This window comes from Cuculus canorus, chromosome 2 (assembly GCF_017976375.1).
Source record: "Cuculus canorus isolate bCucCan1 chromosome 2, bCucCan1.pri, whole genome shotgun sequence".
Classification (NCBI taxonomy): domain Eukaryota; kingdom Metazoa; phylum Chordata; class Aves; order Cuculiformes; family Cuculidae; genus Cuculus; species Cuculus canorus.
In genome coordinates this window covers 34,549,754-34,577,522 of record NC_071402.1, presented here as the reverse complement: position 1 = coordinate 34,577,522, position 27,769 = coordinate 34,549,754, and the positions used below count along the sequence as shown (strand labels likewise).

At 39.2% G+C, this 27,769-nt stretch overlaps 1 protein-coding gene across 2 annotated transcripts; it reads left to right on the top strand.

The window, feature by feature from the left end:
- The first annotated feature begins 7,017 nt into the window (after positions 1-7,017).
- On the top strand, positions 7,018-27,637 carry TERF1 (telomeric repeat binding factor 1). Of its 2 annotated transcripts, none has more exons than XM_054059970.1 (10): positions 7,018-7,218; positions 10,797-10,892; positions 13,041-13,171; positions 13,796-13,882; positions 14,512-14,661; positions 16,959-17,065; positions 18,077-18,139; positions 18,225-18,268; positions 20,154-20,218; positions 25,588-27,637. In XM_054059970.1, the coding sequence occupies exons 1-10, from the start codon at positions 7,032-7,034 to the stop codon at positions 25,744-25,746; spliced, it is 1,089 nt and encodes a 362-aa protein (XP_053915945.1). In that variant the 5' UTR covers positions 7,018-7,031; the 3' UTR covers positions 25,747-27,637. The 2 variants fall into 2 exon arrangements, with proteins under 2 accessions (XP_053915945.1, XP_053915944.1); XM_054059969.1 differs by having other exon boundaries at positions 10,797-10,952.
- The last annotated feature ends 132 nt before the right edge of the window (positions 27,638-27,769 follow it).

Here is a 27,769-nt window from a genome sequence, read left to right as displayed (position 1 = left end):
CCCACTCAACTGAATCCCAGATTTTCTGGTTTCCTAGTATTAATTATAACTCATCATCTCTGTTACTTTTACTGACATACAGGTAAAAGTTACTTTTTAATATTTTCAGAATTTTTAAAGTTGTTGCAAGTCAATTCTCTTTCTCTCAGTCTGCTAAATACATACAATGTTCAGCTGATCAGTAAATGCAGAGAATCATATTTCCAGACCTTATTTTCACACCAGGAATGGCTTGAAAGCTGTTAGTTCCTAGTGCCTGGCTTTAAGCAAAACAAATAAACAAATAAATTATTACTTCTAAACAATCAAAGGTTCTGAGAGGTCTCTAACAATCATTTGATGGCAATGTAGTTACCTAAGCTACAACTGTTTATTTCAGGGATAATTCCACAGAAAATGGTGCCAAATGTCCGTCATTATTCAGTATACCAGAGATACCAGAGATACCACTATCTCGCCAGTAATTCATAGACTCATAGAATGCTTTGGGTTGGAAGGGACCTTTAGGGACTCATTCTGCAAATCTTTATCAGGCAATCTTCATTTAGATAAAATGTAATCCATAAAGATAATTTAAAATCATTAAAGCACGTAAACAGCATGGATTTGTTTAATTGATTTAAATGCCTTTATCTTAGCCAAGGAGAATTCCATATAACTTAATCTGGACTTTGGTATATGGGCTATAAGACTATGTCCCTGGTTAAAACGAGACGCCAATTAAAGCCAAAACATGACAAGTATTTGCTTCTGGTAGCAAGGTACTCCGTGGTCAGTGCTATACATCATGCCAAGTTATCATTCTTGCTAAGAGGACTTTCACTCACTGTGGTAAAATATTGCTTTGATAAGAATGTGATAAGAATGTGCCAACAGACACAGGTGATAACGTAGTCAGCTACATGGTCTTTATTTCAGTCTCTAATGTATCTCTTCAGCTGGGGCAGAATAAAGTACCTATCAATTACTTTTTTTGTGTTTCATTTAGTCTTAGCAAAGGGGATGAGACCAGGAGACCCTGCTGAGTTCATTGTTTTGAATGCTATAATACATTACATTAGCTGAGATAACGCACCCTTCTTTCATACATATATTAGCTCAATGAGCTATTAAAATGTCTAGTATTTAAAGCATACAATGAGGAGATCTACAGTTTAAGCTTCAGAAATCACCCAAATATCTTACAAATACCAACAGCACTCTCAACAACAGAACTCTAGTCTTCTGTTTATTTTTAAATTCCTCTCATTCTATCTCATAAAATGCATTTATTTAGAAAGAAAGGAGGAGAAATCTGTAATACTGAATCAAGTAATCTAAGTCAGGAAAGGCAAAACAGGAGTAAGTATGTTGAATGATACCCTGTTCCTGATCAGGTCCCAGGAAATTCAACTTATTTTCTCTTACATTTTCTCTAGTTAACTACTCAGAAACATCTTCCTTTTACCACTGATCAGAGTTCCATAAGGAATCTGTCCACTTGGAAAGAACAGAATCCATCCACAAAGCAGCCATTTGGTTTTGCATTTGTTTTTCTCCACACCTTCCAAACAGGCTCTCATACAGAAACATGGGGTTTAGATGTCATCGTTGGAATTCCACAGCACTCATGTGGACTATGCCTTTAGAAAAGGGAGTCACTTGCTCAGCCATGCCACTTTTGCCTGCAGAGCCCAAACCATTTGAAACCACAGCTGATGTATGCCCAGAGGATCAAGGGAAGACAGAACGTTGTTGCAGAGCTATAAGTAATTTCTGCTGCAGACCAACCTCATCCACTGTGTTCTTCTCCTCTCAGAAACACAATGCATCTAATTCCTACTGCATGATTGGCTCAGGACACCACCCATAAATCTGTGAAATGTCAACCTGAAATTACGCTTACATAATCTTGGAGTACTTACAAATAAAATCCTTCATCAAATAGAAAATTACTGTCAGTAATTTCTAGACAGATGTGATTTTCCATTTTTGACAGTATTCTATGAAAATTCTGGTCTGATCCTTTCTTTATATACACAATGAATAATCTCAGTAATATTCTTGTAGTAGAACTTTTGAGTCTCTGTTCCTTTGATTTTCCCATAATTCTATATTGCATAACTACTATCATTGAACTAATTTAATAAGCTATATTACAGTAGAGCAGCATTTCAGCTGATTAAATCTGTATCAAGACTATTAAACCATCTCCTTCACTTTTGTTCCAAAGTAACTGCATATAATACTATATAACCACTATCATAACTAAATGTTATGTTTCATGGCTGTGAGGATTTTAATATATCTTTTTCTAAAGTCTACAGCTTCAACCGGTCTCATGGCTTAGCACTGCTAGTAAGATAAAAAAAACCCCTATGCTATAACATTCAGGAGAAATGAGTTTGTGAGACAAGAAGCAGCTTTGTCCTGCAACAAAAGGCTGTAGGAGGACACACCTGAAAAAGCTCAGCACTTTTGAAAGTGTGTCTTCTAGGTAGAAAACAAAGCTATAGGGAGAAACTAGACCAACAACATAAAAACTTCAATAAGTGAAGGGGACCTTGCTTTTCAGTGCACGACTTCTTTTTTTCACCTCACTAGCTTCTCCGATAAATATTTTTAATAGGACTCTTGTTTCTGGCTGAGGTTAAGATGAAAATCTATAAGACCAAACAGGGATCTAAAAGGCAGGCCTTCAGAACAAGGCAACTGCTGAATTTTTGTCTTATTTGTGGAAAAAAACAATGAAGAATGTTTTGGGAGGATTCTAAAACTGCTTTAGTTTATTCCAAAATACTGCATTTGGGGCAACAGCGCAAAATATTGATTAGTGAGGCAGACAGTAATAAGAAATGCCACTGGTTCTCAACATGTTTTCCAAGAAATAATTTTAGAAGTACTTAATCTAACGCTGTTGCAGCTTGTAAATTTTAACCAACCTGTCATACCAGCTCAAGAACCTCTGTATTCCAGCAGGAAATTCCATCCGGCCCATTTAAAATAAAGTTCAAGGTCAGGCTACCCATGTCCTGTATTCACATTCTTCTTTTCCCCATATTTGTTTCCTGATAAAATCTAAAAAATAATTCTAGAAAATGCATTTATGCAACATTAATAACTAATCCTCTGTTTGTAAACATGGAATATATGTATTCCTAGCAGGGACACACACACAGAGCACACATGTATGATACATCTAAACATACACCTATATACATGGCCAGCCACACATATCAGAGACACTCAGAAAACTCAAACAAACACTGACGGCATCAACGGCGCCATCCTGCTACCCTCTCTGGCTGAGCAAAACCGAGACCCACCGAGCTCAGATACACACACATGAGATCCCTCACCCAAGAAGGCATTAGAAACCACTTTAATAAGCAGACTGGACAGACTGCATTGACAAGTATACCATTCAGTCAATGACTTTCATGAAACCTTTTATTATTCTCCTTGCCCCTCCACTCTTGTTTCCCCACACTTGTCCCTCCCTCTGTATCACCTAAATCCCTCCCTTTTCCTGCCTTTGGTTCCTTCCATAAGTCATGTCCAGAAGCCCCAAAACGTTCTTCCTCTGCATCCACCCTCTGTTCCATCCCTCAGCAGCACTAGAAAGGTGACCTGAAAAGCTGCTCCCAGTGACTGCTGGTGATGAGTTTCAGGCCTGGACACAGCGGGGCTGAAGCTTTCCTGGGGCAGCCCTAGGAGGAGCCTAGGGATACAGAATTCGTTCCCATGAGCGTGCAGGTTGAGTTCTGGCATACCGTGGTGTTCTGTTCTCCTCTGGGCTTGTGGAGACCTGTAGGCTAGACAAGAGATAATCGTAGGGCAGCTGAGTTGAACTTAATTGCTGCAGCTGTGAGAACCTGAGAAGTAGCTGCTAACGAGGTGATAAGGGTGTATAAAGCCTGGCGTGGCAGAGCAGTTAGGAGAGACCGCTCAAAGGAGGAGTACGTAGAGGAGGAGCTCGGAGTAAGAAACAGCACTGCAAGAGAGAGCAGCCGAGAAAGTTAGGGCACTCCAAGGAGGAGCTCAGAGTTAGCGCAGCACCCAAACAGAGGCCGGGGCGTCGGCACGAACCCGGGAGGCGATGGAGAACAGAGACCGGGAAGAGAGGCCCGACTATCCGCTGCAGAGATCCCTCATCACTATCTGTCAGTGCTCCCTTATGGGCGTGCAGACAAGCTGTTAGGCACAGCCTGACGAAAGAGTATCTGAAACCAATGGAAGGGTGCAGGCTGTAAGGACGAGTTTGAAAAGTATATGATATTTGAACTTTCCTAGACGAAAAGATAATTGCAGTAGAAGCATCTTCACACATTGTTTTCAGATTGGGGATGTAGTGTTTTAAAATATTGTCCTCCGGTGCTGCTCAAAAGGCAGAGAAGTGTTCTGTTATAAGCTACATAAGTATCTTGGACTTTCCAGGTCTTAGTGGTGGAGATAATGTACATAAAAATGTTCATCCGTAAAAGATGGTAACTAGAGGGAAGTCAGTCAACACTCGAGCGTCTGTCACAAAATCCAGCGTAGACTGCACCACACTGGCTTTGGGGTATTTGCTGAGGCTTAACAGGTCAAAGGACTCATATGGCTTCACAAAGTAAGTTTTCAAGAAGCTATCTCTCTCCATTTGAACCACTGCAGCCAAAATCCTCTGGAGACACAGAGGACCTGAACAGGATTAATGCCAAAAAAAATCAACAGTTTGCATGTTTGCTCCTGCTGTTGTTTGCTCACAGGAATGATGAGCTTTGATATACCTTTCTTCCAGAGTTTCTACTACAAAACCCCCCAAATGCATGTTCAAGTAAAGATTAATGATCTAATTTTTTTATGTCTGTTTCACTACATCATTTAATACTAACTCTAACATTTTGAGATTGATTTCTGAGATTATTGGCAGCCCAATAAAGCTTGCCACAGTTTTGGGCCTGCTGACATCCAGAAGTACTGTCAAGCAACTCAGCAAATAATAGTAAATTTGCCCAGTCTAAAGAATTCACGTCCTTGAAGCCATTAATACACATGCAAACATGCATCTATAAACTTACTAGAGCATAAGCGTACAACTATTGCCAAAGTCTCCTTCGAAGTGCAAATTTAAATCATATATTCTATTAATAAGATGTCCAAATTACTTATATTTTCTTCTTTGCTTGACCTCAGTTTATTTATGCTAGAGCAAGAGTGCTGCAGGTGCATTTAAGAGGGCCATAGGAGTCAAAGGCAGCAAAAGCCTACCAGTTCATTCATTCTGATCTGTGATACCACACAGCTCATCTCAGGAGTAAAGCTCAAATTCAATCCTTTCACCAGATCTACCAAAAGACTATTCTATCTCCATCAAGTCTCAAACAAGAAAACTGTTCTGCATTTGCCTTAAATTCAGCTCTTTGCAGACTACCTTCTTTCTCATTAGGTTTTATGTTTTAACAAATACAAAGGATTGCCTTCTCAGATAGACACAGTCCATGTTCCAACAAATTCAGTCTCTCCTCACATTCCATCCCGGGCTTCCTTGCCAAGCTGAGGCTTCCACTTTCGGTTTCCAGGCTCTGCAACACTGACCTGTCCCCGCTCCTTCCTCCACCAGCCTTCTTTCTCCAGAACAGACATGAAGACACATTTAGGTGATATCACACATGCAGAAAAAATCTGTGTTTTCCCTTTTAATCTCCCAGAAACTGCAGGGATATGGCAGCTCTCACAGCCACCTGCTCTCAGCAGGACACTCCTGTAACTTTTCTCCCTCTGACACCAAAGACACCTGCATTCACATTGCTACACCAAAGATGTACCAACAGCAGGGGAAAGCTCTCAAACCACCAGCGGCCAGCTGGGGCTCAGTCCAGACCTTCCAGAACATTCCTGTCAGGGGAGAGTGCGCTGCCAGCAGCTCACACTGCACAGGCCACATTTACTCAGTTCAAGGAGAAGGAGATGCCCTCCAGAGGGGCTCTTGTGGGACAGAATCACACTGAATGGCCTGAGTTGGAGGGGAGCCGTGAGGATCACCGAGGAGGATCACGTGAGGATCAACTTCTATCCCTGCATAGGACAACTCCAAAATTTACACCATGTGTCTGAGTGCATTGTCCAAATGCTTCTTGAATATTGTCAGGCTTGGCACCATACCTGCTTCCCTGGGGAGCCTGTTCCAGTGCTCCACCACTCTCTGAGTGAAGAACCTTTTCCAGATATCCAACCTAAATTTCCCCTGGCACATCTTCCTGCCATTCCCTTGGGTCCTATCATTGGTCACCAGAGAGAAGAGATCCGTGCCTGCTCCTTCCACTGTGAGGAAGCAGTAACTGCTATGAGGTCTCCCCTCAGTTTGCTCTTCAGGCTGAACAGGCCAAGCGACTTCAGCCCCTCCTCATACGATTTCCCTTCTAATCCATTCACCAGCTTTGTGGCCTCCTCTGGACACTCTCCAATAGATTTATATCCCTTCTGTACTGCAGCGCCCAAAACTGCACACAGTACACGAGAGGGGCTGCACCAGTGCAAAGTACAGCAGGATGATCTCCTCCCTCGACCAGTTGGCAATGCTGTGCTTGATGCACACCAGGGCACCACTGGCCCTCTTGACTGCCAGAGCACACTGTTGGCTCATGTTCAACTTGGGACCACGCTGTGCGCTCCCCACCCAATAGGGACCCCGTCTCCTCACCCTAGGCCCCCCTTTCCCACAGGCCCCGCCTCTCCCGGGTCCCGCCCACCCACCACAGGTCCCGCCTCCCCACCCTAAGCCCCCCTGCTCCCCGGCCCTGCCTCTCCCCAGGCCCCGCCTCCCCACTCTAAGCCTCGCCTCTCCCACAGCCCCGCCTACCGGCAACACGCCCCGCCTCTTTCACTCCAGGCCCCGCCTCGCCCCAGGCCCCGCCTCTCCCCGAGGACGGTCGGGCACGGCCCCGCCCAGCGGCTGACGTGGTGGTGGCCGTGGCCTGGAGGTGGCCGCGCTGATTGGCGGCCGCATGCGAAGGGGCGGGGCCGTTCGGTGGGGGCGGGGTCGGCGGCCGTTGGCGCGCGGTTTAAAGATGGCGGGAGCGGGCGAGACGTCCCTGCGTGAGGCGGGCGCTGGTTGCCGGCCCCGTTCGCCCCTGTCGGCTGAGGTGGAGGCCGTGGCCGCCGAGTGGATGTTGGAGTTCGCCTGCTGCTGCCTGTGCCGGCACTTCGGTGCGGCGCCCGCGGCCGAGTTCCGGCGGTGGAGTGCTGTGGCGCAGGGTGAGCGATGCGGAGCGCGGGCCTGTCCGCTGGCGCTCTGCTCGGGTCATAGAATCATAGAATAGTTTGGCTTGGAAGGGACTTTATATTTTAATGGAGACTTTGTAGTGACCTTCCAGTACGTGAAAGGAGCCTACAAGAAAGCTGGAGAGGGACTATTCACAAAAGCTTGTAGTGATACCACGAGGGGCAATGGGTATAAACTGGACGGGGCAGATTTAGACTAGGTATAAGGACGTATTTCTTCACCACGAGAGTGGTGAGACACTGGCATAGGTTGCCCAGGGAAATTGTGACTGCCCCATTCCCGGACCTGCTAAAGGCCAGGTTGGATGGGGCCTTGGGCAGCCTGATCTAGTGGGATGTCCCTGTCCATGGCAGGAGGGTTGGAACTACATGATCTTTAAGGTCCCTTTCAAACCAAACTACTCTATGAATCTAATAATTCTAATAGCAGTTTTGTGGAATTTTGATGGTTTGGTTGTGTGAGACCAGGGAGGAGGGAAGCAAACTGAACTGTTCCAAGAAAGCAGTGGTTACTGAGGAGCTGGGAGTGAGGACTTTTAGATGACTAGGTGAATAGAAACGTTGGTGCTAATCAATCATCTTGATTCTATGAAGCTTGAATATATTGTGTGAATGTCTGTGTACCATCAGCAGTTACTGAAGCGGAGCCCTTGGATGCTGAGTTAAAGGCTACTGAAAAGTAGGAGAGGATTTATTGAAGAAATGCAAACCTGGTGAAGAATAGAGTAATATTACTTGAATACACTGGATTTTTTGAGTTTATATTCAGGGTTATGGTGGAAGACTAGAAGTGTGTCCAGGAGCTATAGCAGCCAAAGGTGGAATGAAGTTTGGTGACTGGGTTTTGAATGCATAAACTTGTATTTAAAATGCAAAATACTTAAGACTAAGAGTAGTTAATAGCTGGAGACAAATGTCTAGGTTGCAGATAAATTTGATGGGTTTATGATGCTTTTTCTGTTAAAAAATTATCTTGTGGATACCAAGTTGGAGCTCCTGGGAATTTTTTTGGTGTGGAAGTGTGTTCTTGAATCAAGTAGATGTGATAGTGTGACTTGTTTAAACTTGCAAAGACTGGAATACCATGGCATGCAGAATGATTAGTGAGAAATTGTAAGAGGTAAGAAATCGAAAAATAACATAGTTAAGTACTTTGAATGAGGAGCTGCTAAATTAAGTTATTGATGATGCTTCTCAGTTGTTTGGCCTTGGGACTGTGGCTCCCTGTGAGAATCATGAAGTGTCGTGAAGACGAAGGTGGGAAGTGGAGACATTATCAACACAGAAGCAGATAGGGATATCTCCTGAGAAGAATAGGAGGACTTTTGAGAACAGTATTAGTAGAAACAATTGAATTGTACAGAATGCAAGTTCATATGCAACTGAGAACTAATAGCAAATTTGGAATTTGTTTCTGTTCTGTACAGCAACAGAGGAAAGAATTGGGCATGTTGGTGCTATGAGATCACAAAGTCAGAAATGTAAGTCTTAGTGGAGGGAAGAGGGAAGCTAAACATAGGCATAAGATTGCATTAGAAAAGTGGCTGTGGTTGTTTATGGAAGTACACAACTGTTACTCTTGCATATGTCAAAGTGAGACTCCCCTACTGAAATGCTGAATTGCTATCACCAAGAAGGTAAATTCAAACTTAAGGAAGTACAGAAATGTAGAAAGGCTAAGGGGACAAGACAAGATTTTTTATTAAGAGGTTAATAATGTTTCTGTACATCTCAGTACACTGGCAAGTAGAAATAAATAGGTTACCTGGGATTAAGGATTTAGGCTGCATGGTCAGGTTATGTGACTTGCCTATGTTATCCTGCCTTGACAGGATATTATGGTCTATACGCCTGAATTAGCTGGTCTAGATTACCTATGTGGCAAGGAACTGGATTTCTAGAATTTCTAATAAAAGGCTTGGACAAGAAATATATTTGCACGGCCATAGGAAAGAATCAGTTTATGATTGAGAGCATTATTAACAACAGAATTAATAAAGAAACTACCTTGGAGAGTGGAGAGGATGAACAGTATAGAAAAGTTTAGAAAGTCTGCATCTTTTTCTGCTTGTCCGCATTAGTTGTATGTAATTGTTGCTAAGGACTTGGTGTCCACACAGTAAACATTTCAAGGTCTCTTTTTCTTTGGAATAGCTCTAAAGGTATAAAATTTGTGTACTCAAGACTGCTTCATTGTACAAACCAAACACAGGAATTTTGTTTTATAAATGCACCTCGGCGCTGAATTAAAGCACTGATGTAGGTGCACTTTAAAAGAACAGAAAAAAGCTGAAAGGACTCAAGCAGCTTGCTAAGATGACCGATGTTGTTCTGTGGAATCTTCAGTTACAGTAGTCTGTCTGCTTCCAAAACTTCTGAGCTCTGGCTCCACCTTCAGGGCACAATGATGCTGCTTATCTCTACACTGAACTCGTCCAAACTCTTTCTGAAATTAAGCTCTATTGTTTGCTATGGAAGATGCATGAATTTGTGATTATAACAAGTGGTATTTTACTGCTGCTCTAAGCAATATTCTCTTTTTTACTTCCTATTTTGACTATAGGAATTAGATCTTTTATCACCTGTTCTGACTGAAGCAGTTGTAGATATTTTCTTCCAAGCCCAAATGACAATATCCTCCTTGATGTTATCTTAGGTAATCTTTTGGGGCTATTAAATCACTTTGTCATTTCATGCTTATCCATTGTTCTTATGAAATGATCATACAGTAATAAGTAGGCCGAGTACTTTTGAGTAAAACATCTTATGTGCTCTAGTTGTGTCATTGCCAAACTTGGGGATACTATGCTCTAGAATCCTGGCTTTCAATAGGCTGTCATTGAAATGTTGACAGAAACACTTTCTGACCAAGGGCATTCAGTCTGCAGCTTGGTGAACTCACTTGGTGCATTCTTCACTTTTCTTTTTGAATATTTCTGTTTTGTGCTGTTAAAGACTATTATATCTAGCACATTAAAATATGAAGTCCACAGCAGCCATTGTGATGGAAATAATCTCATGATAGCTCCCATTCTAAATTATAAATAATCTTTGTGACCTTCCAGTCTTGCAAAGAGGATTTCCCTTGTAGATCTACATTTCTGACTAAGCTTTTCTTGTAGCTTTTACTGCTTTTGGGCTGATGGTTGCTATAGCAACATGTAAGTGTTACCAGTCTGCATGTGGCTTATATTTTGTGAGCATTCCACAGAAATGCTCTCTGTAGCATACAGTTGTCTTTCCTAGTAAGTTACTGAGAAATACAAGACATTTATTTATGTAAGAAGCTGTGGTCTTCTAATATGATGAGTATAAGCTTGTGATGCATCTAGCCACTTTTAGGTTACTGTTGTGAACTGCAAGAAGAATATTTTTTTCTGGGCAAATTCGTAAATCGCATTTAAGTTCTTTTAACATGGACGAATATTAACTAAATGCACTTCAGTTTCATAATGGTTAGAAGTTTAGTAGATAACAGAGTGTCTGGTATATTTCTAGCCACACTGTGGCAGTGCTGGAGCAAGACTGACAATTTTTCTATTCTTTTCCAGCTCTTATTAAAGGCTGCTCCAAAATACCTACACATCAGAAAAAAATGGTTCACCTCTGTCAGCTTTTGATAAGAATTGTGAAAGGAAGAAACCTCGGTAAATACTCTGATTCTTTCTTTTTCACTTGTTTAAATAGTTGCATGAACTTACACAGAGGTAGGTGTCTTGGGTATGGTTTCTCATAGCGTCTACTGTATGACTGAATTCCACATTTTGAGCTGTATTCCACATGTGACTAAATTGTATGCAGGACCAATGTTGTTTTGTGCTGCTTTGAGTTTGAAGGACTATATGCTTCTTAAGTTATAGTTTTTTTTTTTTCTTGTCGTAGTAGAATCAACAGAAGAAATATATTGGAAAAGATTGATTAGCTCTTAGTGAGCAATATTTGCAAATTTAAAGCAGAGAGTGTACCTTTATTTCTGACATGGAACTCTACAGGTTAAAGTAGGGTACACAGTTGGAGTAAGAATATAGATGAAAAGGAGGACTGTCCATGTTTCTTACATAAGGCTGTAAGACTTTCAGCTGGCAGCGGGTCCTTGGGACTGTTATATGTCTCCTGTTTGGCTGTAATTACAACTTGCTAGTTTAGCCAAGCTGATTTTGCTTCCATGCTCAAGTTTCTGGAAGACTTAACTTTCTTGCTGCAAGTTTTCACTGTTGATGAAACTCATTGGAATTTAAGGACTTGTCTTGCCAGCATGAGCATGGAAGAAAAAAGCGTATTCTACCCTAGTGGGTCCTTTCCAACCTGTTGATTCTATGATTCTATGATTCTAGCAGTGCCACAAAGCTTGTCTTTAGAAAATAAAATTTCTTATGTTGCTTGTCAGGTAAAACCACTTCTCTTAATTTAGTTTAACTTGAGAATCAAATTCTAATATCTGAAATAGTTAGTCATATACAAAATAAGAAACTCTTCTGGTACTACTTTAAAACTGCATTATTGTATAATACTTGGGAATATGACCTCAATGTGTTTTTATCTATCATCGTAGAGAACAACCTACATGGTGAGGAAGATTACATGTGCTTATTAGGTGTTGCATCAAATATTGTTGCACAATGTACAAGGAAAACTAGTATACTGTATGATAGCTTTCATAATTCTTTTCCAATTGTTAAAATATTTAATCTGTATTGAGCCTTAAAACAGAGTAGGCTGTTTCAGATCTCAGCTCTTTAAGAGTTAAACACCTTGTTTTTACAATATCAAAACAACTTAATATCATGTGTCATAATATTTGCTTGAAACTAATTAGAGAAATAGTGTTATTTTTTTGTAATGTGTATATGTACTAATAATGCTGTTTACATTTTTGGTGCCTGTCTTACTGTAGCAGCTATCACAGTTTTGTTTTTTTTTTCTTTAGTGTTCCTTAAATTGTTTACCTTCCTTCTGAAAAATACTTACTGTAAGGAATGAGAGGATATTGAGAGAGGTTCTGCTGTGATGCCCTATAAATTGAAGGAATAAGTCAGACTGTCCTTTAGAGAATGTCTTGAGCTTAGCTGGCAGTGCCATGGGTGAAAAAAGCAGTCTTGAGCACCTGCCAGCTCCTGCAGCATTTGTTGCACTGACATACTTACTTGTGCAGATGTGCAATGACCAGGCTGGGAAACCATTTCCAGAGTGTTGAGGGGATGGTAATTTGACCGGGCTAGATTTCTGCTGGAACTGGTCACTGATCCTGCTTGCTGGGAGTTTGCACAAACCTTGATGTCAGCACAGCAGTACAGTGATGGGGGAGGTTGTTTCTGTTTTGCTTTTCTTCAGTGATACTCCTGTGTTAAGCTGTCCGAACTTCCTTCTCAGTTTAACCCCTTCAAATATAACAAAAAGTTAAGACATAGAAGTACAGACTCAGGAGGAAAAACAAAAATCTGACTTCAAGCACAATGTAGAAGTATTACTAATGCCACCCCAAATACATGGTGCCAAACTTAGCAGCATTGCAAGTGGCATTTTAAGTGAACGATTAGCAGACATATCTCCCTTAAAAATGCAATACTAATGTTACTAGCAAGAGTAGAAACAACTAGACCCTCTGAAAAGAAGGCAGTTACTTCAGATCTCTTAAACACACCTGTCAAGAGAGCTAAAAATTATGTGAGGAAGAAGGAATAGAAGTTATGTATAGTACATTACTTTATTGTGTATAAATAACGTAATATATCTAGTTTTATCTTAAGTTTTTTAAATAGTTGTTTTTCTTTATTCCCTACCTCCACCCCCTTCAGACTGCTACTTTGAAGACGATCAAAGAATTTCACCTTTGGAATCTGCTCTGTCTTTCTGGACTTTACTTGAAAGGGAAGAACTTAAACTGGAAAAGCTTCATGAAGATATTCGTCGCTTGATTCAAATTCAGGTGTGTGTGACTTAGCCAAAGTACTTCAGGATGCTATCTATTCATTGTGATGAAGCAAGGCTCTTCTTAAAAAAGCTTGGGCTACTAGGCTGAATTGAACTTAAGTTTGTTGTTTTTTCAAGTACAGGGTAAACAGATCTGTACAGGTTACCTTTTCCTATGTAAGTTTATTCCTGTTTATCCCAATTAATTGTTTCAAAAGCTGCCAATCTGAAAAAAATGAGATATCATTTGAGAGATCAGTTTCAAAATGCTAGTATCTTGAGCTTTGAAATATATTATTAATAGCTTTTTTGCTTGAAAATCATTCTTTGAACTGGAAGAATTTTGATTTCAAGCAGAAACATGTAACAACATGTTGACAGCTACTGACTGAAAGTCTTTCAGGAAAAAATGAAAGTAATACTTAGGAGGTAAGTATGGAACTTTTTGCATCAATGAGGCCTCTTTAAAATGCCTGATGGAGACGTTTTAGGCCTTTGTACCTGAGGTTTAGTATTACTTCAGAACTAACTGTTATGACTAGATAATTGGTAAAAAACTGCAAAAGTGTGACTTATCTTGTTTTCTCTGACTCTTAGCTGAAATATATTACAACATGTCTTGTAATTATTTCTATTGTAGATTGTAGCAGTCTATATGGAAAATGGGTATTTTAAGGAGGCTGCTGAAGTTCTTGAAAGGCTGTTTACAGACTCGGAATCAGATAAGGTAGTAACTTGCTTAACTTGCATTAAGCACTGCCCTTCTCAGAGAAGAGGGGAATGCATTTCCAGAGCTAGCAGATGCCACCTTCATAGCTTCATCCTAATTACTGCCTATGCAGTCACTTGCACACCTGTGACACTTGTAAATACAAAAGGAAATTTTAGCTAAGGGACTGATGGAAATAATAGGTGATTTTTGGGGAGAAAATATGCTTCTAGCTGTAGTTCTTCAATGTGAGCAGAATCAGTCTGAATGTCATCCTTCTTTCCTGCTTCTCACGAGGAGTGAGTTGCTACAGATTCTGGGGATTTGATATTGCTGTTTTCTCGGAGTAAAGTCAGTGTAAACAGGCTCAAAGAGACATCGTAACTTCCTGATGATCAGTCTGCTAACTTTTTCTGTACCATTGCAGTGCACTTGTCATCTCTGATTAGTATTTTACATACTGAAGCATCACAGGGAAGGAAAGCTCATTAGAATCTGTAGTATAGAGTGGGTATTACTTTGTCTTTATCTGAAAGAGGTAATGTGTCAAGCTACCTCTTGGTTTGATGTTTTGTCCTGTTTAGTATAGATGCCAAGTTTACTGCAAGGGTGTATGTTCATGTTGTATAAAGCTGTGATTTTCTTAGTCTTTAAGGATGAAGCTGGCAACCATAATTAAAAGCAAGGATCCATATGTTCCCCTTCTCCAAAGCTTCAGTTATGATCTTTTGACAAGTAAAATCAAGTCTTACATTGAACTTTTCAGGAAACAAAATGAAACTAACTTCTTAATACAGGTATGTCAAAACTATTTTCAAAGCCTCTTTGAAAAGAGGTAGCTGGTAAGATTAGATCTATACTTTCAAGGGAGTTGTGTAGACAATGTTCAGTTATTGTATTAGTTGAAAAGGAAGTCTTATCTTCCTTTGGATTATTCATTAAAAAGAGAAGTTGGATATATGTTTAGGACAAAGTTAGTAGGAGTAAGACTCCTCTAAAATGTCTTTTGTGAATCTTTTTTTTCCCACAGCTGTTTTGATTAGAAAAATAGTTAGGAAATAAGCATAATTAAAATTAGGTCTGTCATTAGTGCATGTTTAAGAGAAGTGATTCTGATCGGAGACTTCTGAAAAGAAAATATATATTTAATGTTTGTTGTTTAAGTCTATATGACTTCTCATATTAAAAGATGAAGACCTGTTAATTTGACTAGAAGCTTTGGAATGTCAAAGGAGTTAGCAGCTGGAGGACTGTTGTTGCTGTTTTCCTGTAAATAAAAATGCTTCTTACTAAGCATCTTGCTCAAGAATGATTTAAAATTGGCAAGAACAACATTCCTCCTGCAGTTCATCTTCAGGAGGATTGTAAAGAATTTCTTATGTTTACTTTTTATAAAAGAGTATTGAATTTCTCAATTACAAAAGCACGAACATCTAAAGGTAATAAGAAGCAAATTTTAAATAAACAAACCTGAAAGGTCCTCTAGGGTTTTCATTTTCTTACCAGAAAGACTAGAGAACTTATTAAATGTATTCAGAGTATAATTCAAGGAATACCTTTTAATGGTTTCACTCAGCTGTCAGTTTCAAGTTTATTTTTCAGTGCTATTTCTCTGAGCCTGAGAGGAGATGGAGACTTGAAGGTGTCAGAGAAGGCCTGCAACTCCATACTAACATACCTAGGCCCTCTGTGTTGCTCCCCAGCTGCCTGCATATCTATCCTAATTTCTGTACCGATGTTTCAAATCTTACTTCTGAATATTTTTGTTTGGTCTGAGTTACTGTGGTACATGCAGGAGAGACACATGGAAAAATGTGTGCCCTTTCATATGTATTTAGCTACCATCAATCCCTGTAAAAGAGATGGTATTTTGAAAACTTACAGATGAAAGATATGGTAGGTTGGGTAGCTATGCAATTTCTGATTCTGTGATTCTGTGATTGGAAGTATTCTATGACCAGAATACCTTCCAGTATTTTCATAGATGAATGACTGAAATAGAGAATGTTTTTATATTATCTGACACTTAAGTGTTGAAAGATTCTGCAAGCTACTGTGAAGGATGGGTTAAGATTTCAAGAAGACTGAAAATTGGATGGATGAGAGAAGGTTAGGAGGGAAAAGAACTCTGAAAGAATAAATAGATGAGAAGTGGGAGCACCTGGCTAATCAGAAAAAGAATTAATATTGGGTCTGTAGTAAGTTTGTCAGCTTTGAATCATTTTGATAGTTGAGTGTTGCAAAACGGATCACCTTTTGAGATTTATAGCAAGTTTTGGACGGAAGATGGTTGGCTCTGCTTAGAGATGATGATACTCAACCAGAATTTTTTAATGGTTTGGGCTGTAGGTATACCTTAGGATGCTAAAGAAGAAAGGTGATAGCATAGTGGTAAAAATGATCTCATATGGACAAATGTTTTGTGGAGTGTTTTGTTTTTGGGGTTTTTTTTTGAAGGTGTTATTATAGCAAGTAGTTGGGAATAATCTAGAGAAAAGTACAAATCTTACAATTCTCTAGACATTTCTATAGAGTAGTGAACTATTCCTTTCTCCTCTTGAGATTAAAGGAGAAATAATCATAGTTTGTGGCTAAAAGTTTAGCCAGGATGTTACAAAACTCTTTTGCCAATATGGGAAATGTTACATTACAAGCCTAAAGTCTGATTGGATATAGGTCTTTTGAAAGTGTTGTAGGCGTTCTTCATCCTGGCATGTGCTACAGGACTAGATGAACTTGTGAGGTCTTTCTGTTTTGGAGTACTTTGGTACTATTTGCAGTCTTAGTTAATCTCTGGTGTATATTTAACATGTTTATATGTTTACTTACTGTGCAAGTATTCATTATATTTCTGTGTTTCCATGTAAATTGCAGCTTTGACTAAAACTTCTGACATATTAGCTGGTAAAGATCTTGATGGATTTCCACTTAACACAGTTGCTTTGAAATTCCTAATTTTAATAGTAGCACCTCTGATGGGTCTGCAAAACAAGCACTGTTAGTCCTAATGGAGAGTACACATTAATCTTGGTGTAAATTAATATCTAGGTACTGACTGACTTTAATTTTAAAGTATCAATTCCATTTCTCACAGGCAGCCACCAAACAGGTGGAGTCTAAAGGACTGGGAGCAACAGCATTGCAAAACAAAACCATGAATGTCAGTGAAAATGATGAAAATAGTTTGGAAACAAAACAAAGGTTTGTATTCAGCATTATGCTGCTGAAGGACGTGCTTGGACAGTAACTTGAAACTTCTAGAACTAAGAGTAGGTAGAAGGAAGGATGTTGAATTCCAAACTGCCATCCAATAGAAAATTAACAAAAAGCACATTCTCTATTTTTAAGTTTTGGCTTTTCTGTGGTTGTTACACTTGGCATTTATATCAAATAGCTTGGCATTAAGTATAAATACTTGTTGAAGATGCACGTTTTTCAGTTTAAACAGCTGTCAGGGTTGTATAACAATAACAGCATAGAAATATTCGCTCTTTTTCTCCATGCTTGATTGAACTCCTGCTAGTCCTGCCCTCCTAATTTTAGGCTGTATGTCCTCTGGAGAAGAAAGAGAGTAAGGAAGGGGTATTAGTCTATTACTTTTTTCTTATAGCTAAACACAAGATTCCCTTACTGCTGTTATGGAAAATTGTCCATGACTGTGGCAAGACAGTTAGATAATTTTCAGAGGAATGCTGGAGGAACTTGAAGCCCAGTTTCTTCACCCACTCCATTGACTTTATTTTGAAAAATACTACAGTTATAGGTTTACCACCAGTTGTTTTTCATGAAGAATAAATAGTAACTTTTAGTTGGGATAGAGCTTGTATTTCTGCAGTTCTATACCTTGGAATATTTGGTATCATTTAGTTAAGGAAATTGACTGATGGAGGCAGAGTATACAGGAAGACAAGTCATAAGACTTTTTTTGAGAACAGCTCCTGAAACAGTTGCATCTGAGAGGTATGATGAAAGACTTGATCAGAAAACATTTGGAAGCAATTCCTAGGTTATGAGGAAGGTATGTGTGAAATGCTTCATGATTTCATCTTAAATGTGTAATGTCTTGTGTATTTCTCCTCCAGGTATAGGGAAGTAAAGAGAAGAGGTTTAATGGATTGTAACTCTTAGTGTTTGTATGCCATTGTTTCTGAAAGAAAACTTGGGCTTTTCTTTCATTTTAAATATTGTTGAATCACATTTTTTTTTTTAAAGATCAGTGAAAGAGCAACAGTGTATTACAAATCAGTCAACTGGAGACATAAACCCCACAGTAAGGTAAAAATGTTTTTGTTGTTGCTCTTGGTCATAGACTTTTCATGAAGTTCTGTGTATATTTACTTCAGTACTATTTTCTTCGCAGGCATCATTCAGGACAGAAACAGAGAGTGAGCAGGGTTCTTCAGAGTGAGTATTAGCATATTTTTACACTTCCAAAACAGTCATGTCAAACACTTTCTCCTTTCCCTCTGAAATAAATGTGTTGGTGGTTTGATATGGTGACAACATATAGAACAACCAGGCCATCAGTCCCAGTCAGCATGGGTTCAGGAGGGCAGGTCCTGCTGGACTAACCTGATCTCCTTTGATCAGGTGACCTGCCTAGTGGATGAGGGAAAGGCTGTGGGCATTGCTTGGACTTCAGTTAGGCCTTTGTCTCCCACAGCATTCTCCTAGAGAAGCTGGCCATCCATGGCTTTATTGGGCATATGCTTCACCGGGTAAAACACTAGCTGGATGGCCAGGCACAAAGGATTGTGATGAATGGAGTTAAATCCAGCTGGTGGCCAGTTGCAAGCAGTATTCTCCAAGGCTCAGTACTTGGGGCCTGTTCTGTTTAATATCTTTGAGTGACTTGGACAAGGGAATCAAGTGCACCCTCAGTAAGTTTGCGGATGATACTAAGTTGGGTGCAAGTGCTTATCTGCCTGAGGGTAGACAGGCCCTACAGAGGGACCTGGACAGGCTGGATCAATGGATCAAGGCCAGTTGCATGAGGTTCAACAAGGGCAAGTGCCAGATCCTGCACTTGGGTTGCAACAACCCACGCAATACTATAGGCTTGGAGAGGAGTAGCTGAGGAGCTGCCTGGAGGAGAAGGACCTGGGAGTGTTGCTTAATATGAGCCAGCAGTGTGACCAGGTGGCCAAGAAGGCCAATGACATTCTGGCCTGTATCAGGAATGCTGTGGCCAGCAGGACTACAGAAGTGATCCTTCCCCTGTACTTGGTGCTGGTGAGGCTGCACCTCAAATACTGTGTTCAGTTTTGGGCTTCTCACTACAAGAAAGACATTGGGCTTCTGGAGTATGTCTAAAGAATGGCAACAAATCTGGTAAAGGGTTTAAAGCCCAAGCCTCATGAGGAGCAGATGAGGCAGGTGGGGTTGTTTAGCTTGGCGAAAAGGAGACTGAGGGGTGTTCTTATTGCACTCTACAGCTGTCTAGAAGGAGGTTGTAGCAAGATGGGAGCTGGTCTCCCCTCACTGGTTGGTCTCTTCTCCCTTGATTGTTTGCTTTACTGAGATTTACAGTATTCTCAGCAGAATAGAGCTGCCAAAGAAGTCCCAAATCTTGTCTCTTTCTGGCTTTGGACCTAGATAATTTTGGGAGGAGGAACTAAAAAAATTGCATGATAGGAAACACAAATCATAGTTTAAAATTCAGAGTTAGTATGTTCATGCATCTTCCTGGTATTATGTTTTTAAAACTTATAACATGGATTAGATAATACTTACAAGTAGGTTCTGAAAAAAACATTAGCACCCTATTACCACGAAGAGATAGTATTATAGCCTCCACATGTGGCCATATTGTATTTGGAAGCAGAGACTCTTAAGATGCCCTGGATGCATGTCACAGAACCTGAATGCATCAGATTCTGTGGAAATGACAGAACCTGAATAAAAAGTATTATAGTTCTGATGGCTGGTTAGTTTCCATTCTCTTTATGTAAAATGAGAGCAGTATGTATTATAAAATATTTTCACCAACATGAAATAACAATGTTTCACTATCATGTAACAATTTTTACATGATTGTTTTAAATACATTAAATACATTTCATTCTTCCGTGAGCCCTGTCACATATTCTGTTCAAAAATGTCACTATATTTTCTGAGATAAGATTTATTTGCATACAAATATATTGATATATAAACAGACACTGAAATTTTCTGAGATTGTCAAGGCATATAAAATAGTGTACATTGTCTCATCTAAATGGTAGCATGCAAAACTGCTGCCTTAATGTTGACTCCTCATTGGTCTGGATGTCTATTAACTGTCTTCTAGGTCTGAACAGCTTGCAAAATAGGCAACAACATGGAGATACTTTGGCTTGTGGCCGAAGAAGACAGGTTTGTATCCATTCTCTATTATAAGTGGAGGTAAAATTAATCTGCACTGCATAGATTATTTTTTTTCCTAACTTTGTTTGACTTGGTCTCCAAAATGCCTGGGTTTAAGTTTTTCCACATTACTCAAGCTGAGCTACAGCTCCTGAAACTGTTTGAGGTTCTAATTCCTGTCCTTAAAAAAAGGAAAGGACGTTTTTCTGCAGTCTTAAATATTGTTGTTAATGCTTATGAGCCTTTAATTTGTTGAAATGCACTGTTACTAAGTTTAGTCTGAGGTGCGTTTCTTTTTTTTAAAAGGTGAAGAAATAAAAAATTCTTTCCACTGTTTGGATTATAGAGTTCAGGATGTCATTTGCTCATGAGAGTTTTGGGCAAACATCAAAGACCTTTTGTTTTCTCACGCAGAAGTTTAAAGATTTTGCAATTTTATAATTCAATACTTTGCTTATATGAGGTGAAAATACATATTTACTTGGGAAACTGTTCTAGTTTTTATAAACCAAATAATGTCTTTATAATGCTACATTTCAAATAGTCCTCTGCATTCGCTTCATGGGTAAGCCTACTTCACTGAATTACTTCAAAATGATTCTATGTACACTTATGATAGAATTCCTTATTGGTGGGAAGTACAGAAGCGTCTGCCTTAATAGGGATTTGAAGCTGATTTTGATGTCAGGGTGGACTGTTACATATTGATTTTTTACATAGCCAGTTTTCTTCAATTATCTTTTAAAAATGATAAACACTTCTGAATGAGATTAGTAGTACGTAAATGTATTGCCATTGTTGAATTCCTCTTGAGAATCTCTTTTAGGAAGCAATATGGAGTCTGTTTAGATAACCATGCAATTTATAAACGTACGTCCATTTTGGTGTGAGCTGTTTCATTTTTCTGCTGTTCATTTTTCCATATAACAGGGAGGGACAAACCTGCTTATGCTTTTTTTCAGACTGGCCTAGAGGAGCGTTGTACTTACTTATTCATAGTTCTCTAAGCATTTTTACTAAAGTGCTGGTTAAGTCTTCAGTTATATGCTGTCCCCAAACTGGTTGAGGTCCTATTGAAAGCTTCATGCTCACTTCCATCAGTCTTTATTCATTTTTTCTCGACACCAAGATTTAAACTTGTTGGACCGTAACTTACACTGCACTAGTGACAGTTTTATATTCATCTATTTTTATGTTGAGGTAGTCTGTTATGAGGTCAGCTACAAGCACTGTGTCTTTGTCTAGGTCTTGTGCACAGATATCACTAGAGAAAAATAGATGTCACGTGCTTAATACTGTTACTGTAGTTCAACCTTAATTGAAATGTAGACTTAAGTTATAGAAAACTACATCTGATGGTAACAAAGAACTCATTGAAAATGTTATAAAAACTTGACAGAAATTAAAATTCAGAACTATGTTTCTTTAAACATCTAAAATGTAGGTATTTGCTATCTGCCTGAAACTTATACCATAATCCCTGTCAGTAAGACATCTCATAAATACTATATAGAAAGCAGTGCTATTGGCCTTTTAGACAATAAATCTGCTCTTTTGCTTAATTATCTGGATTGTAAATTGTCTGCATGCATGAAAGAATGCAGCGAATGTTAGAGCTGTTGACTTCCTTTTCCATGTTGTCCCTCTTTCAATGTTGGCATTGTTTGCTCCTGTTTGGTAAATGGCATTGCATTGCAATGGTTCAGTGCCTGTTTTTAGCCTTTCATTGCTGTGTTTTCAGTTAGCTGCATACAACAGCCTTCAGTGCTATTGAAAGGAAGTGTGCTTTCTTTTCTTATTCCTAAATTAGGTGGTGCAAGAGTCACAGAATGTAGGGAACTGTTTGTACTCAACTTTATATCTTGTATGTGTATGGCAAGTCCTGTGAGTTGTCTAAAATTTGGATGACAGTTTTCTTCAATTAAAGAATGTGTCTGAAAATCTGCATTTTCAGAATTTAGTTAGACCTGTATGTGGGGAATAAAGAAAATCCATATATTTAAACTTGGAGGGGGGACAAAAAGCAGAGCAGATAGAGACCCAGAATGCATAATCAAAGGAAGACAGGTTACTAGAGCAGAACGGACTCTAAGGAATAACAAAATCCTTAGATATGTGAGGGTATGTCTATGCAGTCTGTCTGGCAAACACAAGCTCACTCTGCCAGTATTCTGAGCTAGACTGGACTAGGCACTGTGATTAGGTTCACTCGAGCATAGTGCTGCATTATGTCCAGCCTCTCAACCATTCTTGCTAGCCTATAACAGGGCAATGCTAGAGTCTACAGAATGCTATCCTAGAGGGAACAGGCTGTTTGTTTGTGTGTGTGTGGAGAGGGGGGAGGCAAGTTCCTGCTCTACATAGATTTTCGGTGAAGAGAATGAATTAGTCTCTGATTTACCTGTGAGGCAGGGTCCTTGTTTATATGTTAAACCAAAGAAATTTTATTTTTAAAAAAGCTCAATGTAACTAATTTAAAAGCAAAACAAACAAACAAAAAAATCAAACGCTTTTAACAGCAAATGTAATTAGTCATTACAACAAGTAACAAAGGTTGTGATTGTCTCTGCTGGAAGCACTTGAATTCTCCGGTGCTTCAGGTCAAGCATAACTGTGTTACTTGAATAAAGATTTTGTTTAGAAAAGTTTTCTGGCATGCCATGAAATGAGGTGTACTAGATGGTTCCAATGAAATCTGTAGCCTTTTAATAATAGTAAAAAAATTTACTGCTAGTGTTGCAAAAGATCTGTAGAACAGGATGTATTGGAAAAAGGAAGTATTTGGGATGAAGGATAGATTCCTAGAGAAGTTTTAGGTTTCAAACTGTTTACAATGACAGTTGAACCACTACCACTCATAATTCTTTCACTGGTTAGTGAAGTTCAGTGATCATAGCTTTTTGAAGAGGCGCTGATAGTTGCAGTAAGCTGAAATAACTCCAGCTTTCAGATGTGAAGTTTAATCTTCATGTACCTCAGTTTGCACACTGTATAGATGCCAAATTTTCACTTGTTGCAGAATAACCAATTTTGATGAGGCTGAATGTTACCTACTTTTTCTACTTTCTACTCTCCTAATGAGCTGGAACTCTTCTATAGGGATCCTTAAAAGATTCTGCTCTTAAAATCATGAACAATTCAGGCACTGGGAATGGGTCAGGTGACAATTTTGTCTGAGCATCCTTGGACACATGGGCCTCTTGTGCCCACTGGCAGTCATACTGGCTGACCCTGGGTTGTCCTGCCCAGCCACCTCTTGTGCACAAGCAGGATTGTATGCATTTATCTAATGACAAGCAGCCAGGAGATTTACATTTCCACTGTGTGCAATATTTGTAGAGTTAAGTGATGTTTGTTTCCCCTGTTAATTCACTTATTTCCTCTGAACTACTCAGTTCTACTACTTGGATTTATCAAGCTTAAACTTCTGTAAGATTCCTTCACAAACTACCCAGTTCTTCACAAGTTTTAAAGGTCAGCCATAGCCTGATTCTCTTAATTTTCCTCCTGCTTGATAGCTAACACCATTTATCCATTTCACAGTTGGAAGTGATCTGTTACTTACAGGAGGAGGTCTTGTATGTACTCTGGTAAACTTTTCATCCCCCAAATTATACTAGGCCTTGAGCTTCAGCCACTTTACACCTCTACTGAAGTTATGTAAACATTTCTTTTTCAATCCAGTTGTTCCAAACAACCTGAGGATTTGTTAATGTAGGTCTCCTTTGGGAGGCCTCAAGGCTCTAGAAGTGAGGTTTCAAATTTATCATTGTAGGTACATTAGCTAAGGATTAGTTCCCCCAACACGTAAGGATTATCATATACGTATGCTCTCGGGAGAACTCACAACTTGACCAAACCCTACTGGCTACAAAAAACTGTGAAAGGATGATGGAAGCAGCCAACTCATCCAGCCACCCTAGCTCAGGACCCTTCTGCCTGGCTGCTGGAGGTTAACCAGAGACTCAAAAGAAAAGTGACAAGACACATATATGCTCCTCTTGGTCACAACATCTATCCTGAGCCCACTGTGCTACTTCGGACTGTTAACATCAGGTCATCCAACTCGGGCTAGAGTTGGAGATGGGGAAGGTATAACTGGCAGCCAGGACCAAACCTCCCTTGCAGCTGAGTTAATGCCAATCCCTGCCAGGTTGGCTACGTGTGTCATCAGCCCTGTCCTGAACCCAGCTTATTCATACCATGTTAGTAGCTGAAATCAACCTGGACTTGCCTGACCAACCTCGCCTAAATTTTAACAGGTACCATGAGACTATCAGGAGTAGCAGGACATTTCTGCAAGAACCAGAAGTGAACACAGATAAATTAAATAGAACAGCTATGCAATATACTTCCCTGAACATGTCAATCTCATTAACATTTTTACGTTTACATTTTTTCTGTATTTGAAGTCTTTACATTTCAGATTTTGGGGAATAAATTTTGAAAGACTATGCTATCGAACTGCAATTTAGAGTAGAAATTGATACTTGCTTTTTAGGAACAATTTTCCTATGTAACTGTTTCAACTGATGATCTGGTCCTGTATTGGCATAGATGATATGCAAATCAGTTTGCCTAAGGAGGTGTGTCTATCATACATCAGTATGATTAGTTGTGTATTAAGCAAAGACTTGTAGACATTTGTGGAGGATCAGATTCCAGCAGAATATGTTGTTTTAAAATAATTTAAAATAATATCATATTAAAGTTGCTAAATGATTTTCCAGAGTGAAATAATGAATATATGTAATATACTATATTGAAATTGCAGTAGTTAAAAAGATTAAAAAACTTGTAGGTCATGACAGTGAGACATAAGTGGGCTCAACAAATGGCCAAAAATTAATGCATAGCTGTTACCTGAGGATATTGATCTCACTTTCAAATGCAATATGTCATTTTGCCTCTACCAGCATTTTAAACATTAGGTTTTGTTTTTTCCAAGTACACTGAAATTTCTTTGTTGGTAAATGGTGTCTTGATTCTCAGTTCCTAATGTGTCTGAAAAAGCTTTCTCTTCTGTAATCATGCTTAGGATCAATCAAGGTTTATCGTGGCTAATTAGCTAATCAAGTACAATTTTGGAAAGCATGTTTTGAATGAAGCAAAATTTTGCCTGATGTCTTTTTTTTTCCTTTCCCTCCTGTAACCTGTGAACTTCAAAACATGTGGTTCTCATTCCACCTGATGTATGCTACTGTGTTGTAACATTGTATTTAGTGTCAAGTTATAGTGTTCAAAAGAAATTAAAAGGACCCTACTGACCCTCACACATCTGTACCCTGTAATAACAAGAGTGTGGTATAATAAGTTGCTTTTATATTTGCTATAAGCTTAGACTTTGCATTGATAGCTTTCCTCTGTTCTTCCCCCAGAAATGGACTTACAAAGAAGACTTGGAACTGAAATCAGGAGTAAGGGAGTTTGGAGTGGGTAACTGGGCTAAAATTTTGGTCCATGGTGACTTCAACAACCGAACTAGTGTCATGTTAAAAGACCGGTGGAGAACATTGTGCAGGATTGAACAAGATTAGTTTGGACTACAGGAGTCAACTCTTCATCTTTCCCTACATAAGGGCCTAGTCTAGCTTTGCAGAATAACTTCTTCTAGTCTCAGAGCATCCAGCAGTGTTGCTGTCCTAAACCATGAAACAGAATAGTTATAAAAAGTTCATGTAAGGTCACTTGTTTGGGTAGTGATGACTTAAACAAAAAGCCTGTTCTATCTATATGAAACAGGTGACCTGATTTCTGACATGTGGAAAAGCTCGCATTGATTTAAGAAAGATCAAGTGTGTACATGGCAGTATTAAATGTCCAGTAACGTGTTTAGCTTGGTAGAGGCTAATACAGAGTCAAGTGTTCTGTAATTCTGGAAGGTGGTATCTCCAGTCAAATTGAGCTCTTTATAATTTTACTAGCCATAATAACCAGTTCTAATCTGGTGTATGTCACTTAGAAATTTTGTCATCTCTGTCAGTAAGTTATAACAAAAAAATATGTATGTATTGGTATTGCTAATTTTACAAACTGATTCCTGGTTTTTTAGTTAAAAATGTGGTACTCTGTGTATTCTTATAAGCAGTAAACATGCTGGGTATTTTTATTTTCTTTTAAGAATTAAGCTGAAGTTCTAGGTAGAAGATTATTTTGAACTTGTGTATATTGGCATAATAGCACTTACTGTCTTGCAGAAGAGGTGGAAAACATGGAAAGTGTACTAGCTTTTAATATCTCTTGGTTCTCTTATGCCACCTGCCTTCTATTGAAAGAAGTGACTTAGACTAGCAGGAAAGGGAGATCTTGAAAATGAATGGCTGAAGTGGGACTCGGTGATGAATGTATACTGACGCTGATAACACAGCTCGTGAGACATGTTTCATCTATGCTCTCCACTGTCTCTGGCTGCAGTGACAACAAACAAAGATTGGCTCAGATGCAGGTATCAGAATGTTAGTTGGTCACTGTAAACGTCCTTTTAGTGAGAGACCCTAACAGATGGATGATGGTAATACACTGTTTCTCTTGATTCACATTGTGCAGAAAAGAGTTCCCCAACCTCAAAAAGCTGATACTTTCCACTATCATAATGGTGTGAATCAAGTGACTTGAACTAACATATCACAGTGTTCTTTTAAAAGTGAAATCTCTTCAATTCAGATATCTTCTATACCTTTATCCTTGGATAAGGTTTTTATTTTACAAGAACCTTACAAGGAAAAGCATCTGCCTAAACCTCTCAGAGGTACCTTTTTCCTGGCTACAAAGAAAGAAATATATTCTTGTTCAGGATATATTAAGATAACCTTGCTGCCTCCTGTTTTAGAGGCCTTTTTGCATTAAGATAAAATAGTGAAGTACAGTTACAAAGGTCTGTTTCACACTCCTGCTGTGGATCAGACCTCAGCCAGATCACCTTCCTCATTCTTGCCACCAAACACTGTGGTTTCTTCTTGCAGCTGCTAGAAACAGCAGCAAGCAGTAGTCTTTAGGTTCTGCAGAGATGCTGAATGTATTAACAGTAAATTTTCTCAACCCTAGGGCATAATTCCTTTTTAGCATACATCATGAATTTCAGGATCTTGAGAAAATAAGCCTTTGTCCTTCATCAAGGAATGCTAGCACATCTGCAAACCAACAGTTTAAGAAAGTTATAGCAGGTTTCTGACAAATGAGAGTGCAGTATGCAGCTTCTTTAAAGCTGTAACAATAATTCAAGGTAAGTTATAGGTAACAAAACAAGGATTTGAGCTACCTGCATATAGCAGTCTTGCCAGTGCTCTAATTTTGCAGGTTTCTACATTCAACATTGTACCTAAGCAGTTTTAACTAGTAATTAGTAACTTTGTGTAATGTTAGCCAAGGTAGTAGTCAAAGTCTTGCTTAGGTTTGTCTGCAATAAAGGTTCCCACTGTGTATTAGTGACATGAAGTTCTGAGCAAGACTGCTTCCTTAAAAACACTGGCTAGTCATATATTTTTATGGAGGTGGCTGAAGATGAAAAACTACCAGGTAGAGGAAGAATACTTATCCACTTGTAGTATAAACAACTGTCTA

Bases quoted from the DNA above. Each gene is read 5' to 3' on its own strand.
- TERF1 (XM_054059969.1), top strand. From the start codon at position 7,032: ATGGCGGGAGCGGGCGAGACGTCCCTGCGTGAGGCGGGCGCTGGTTGC. The intron at 13,172-13,795 runs GTGTGTGTGACT...TTTCTATTGTAG, and splicing joins GTCGCTTGATTCAAATTCAG to ATTGTAGCAGTCTATATGGA. The intron at 17,066-18,076 runs GTTTGTATTCAG...TTTTTTTTAAAG, and splicing joins AGTTTGGAAACAAAACAAAG to ATCAGTGAAAGAGCAACAGT.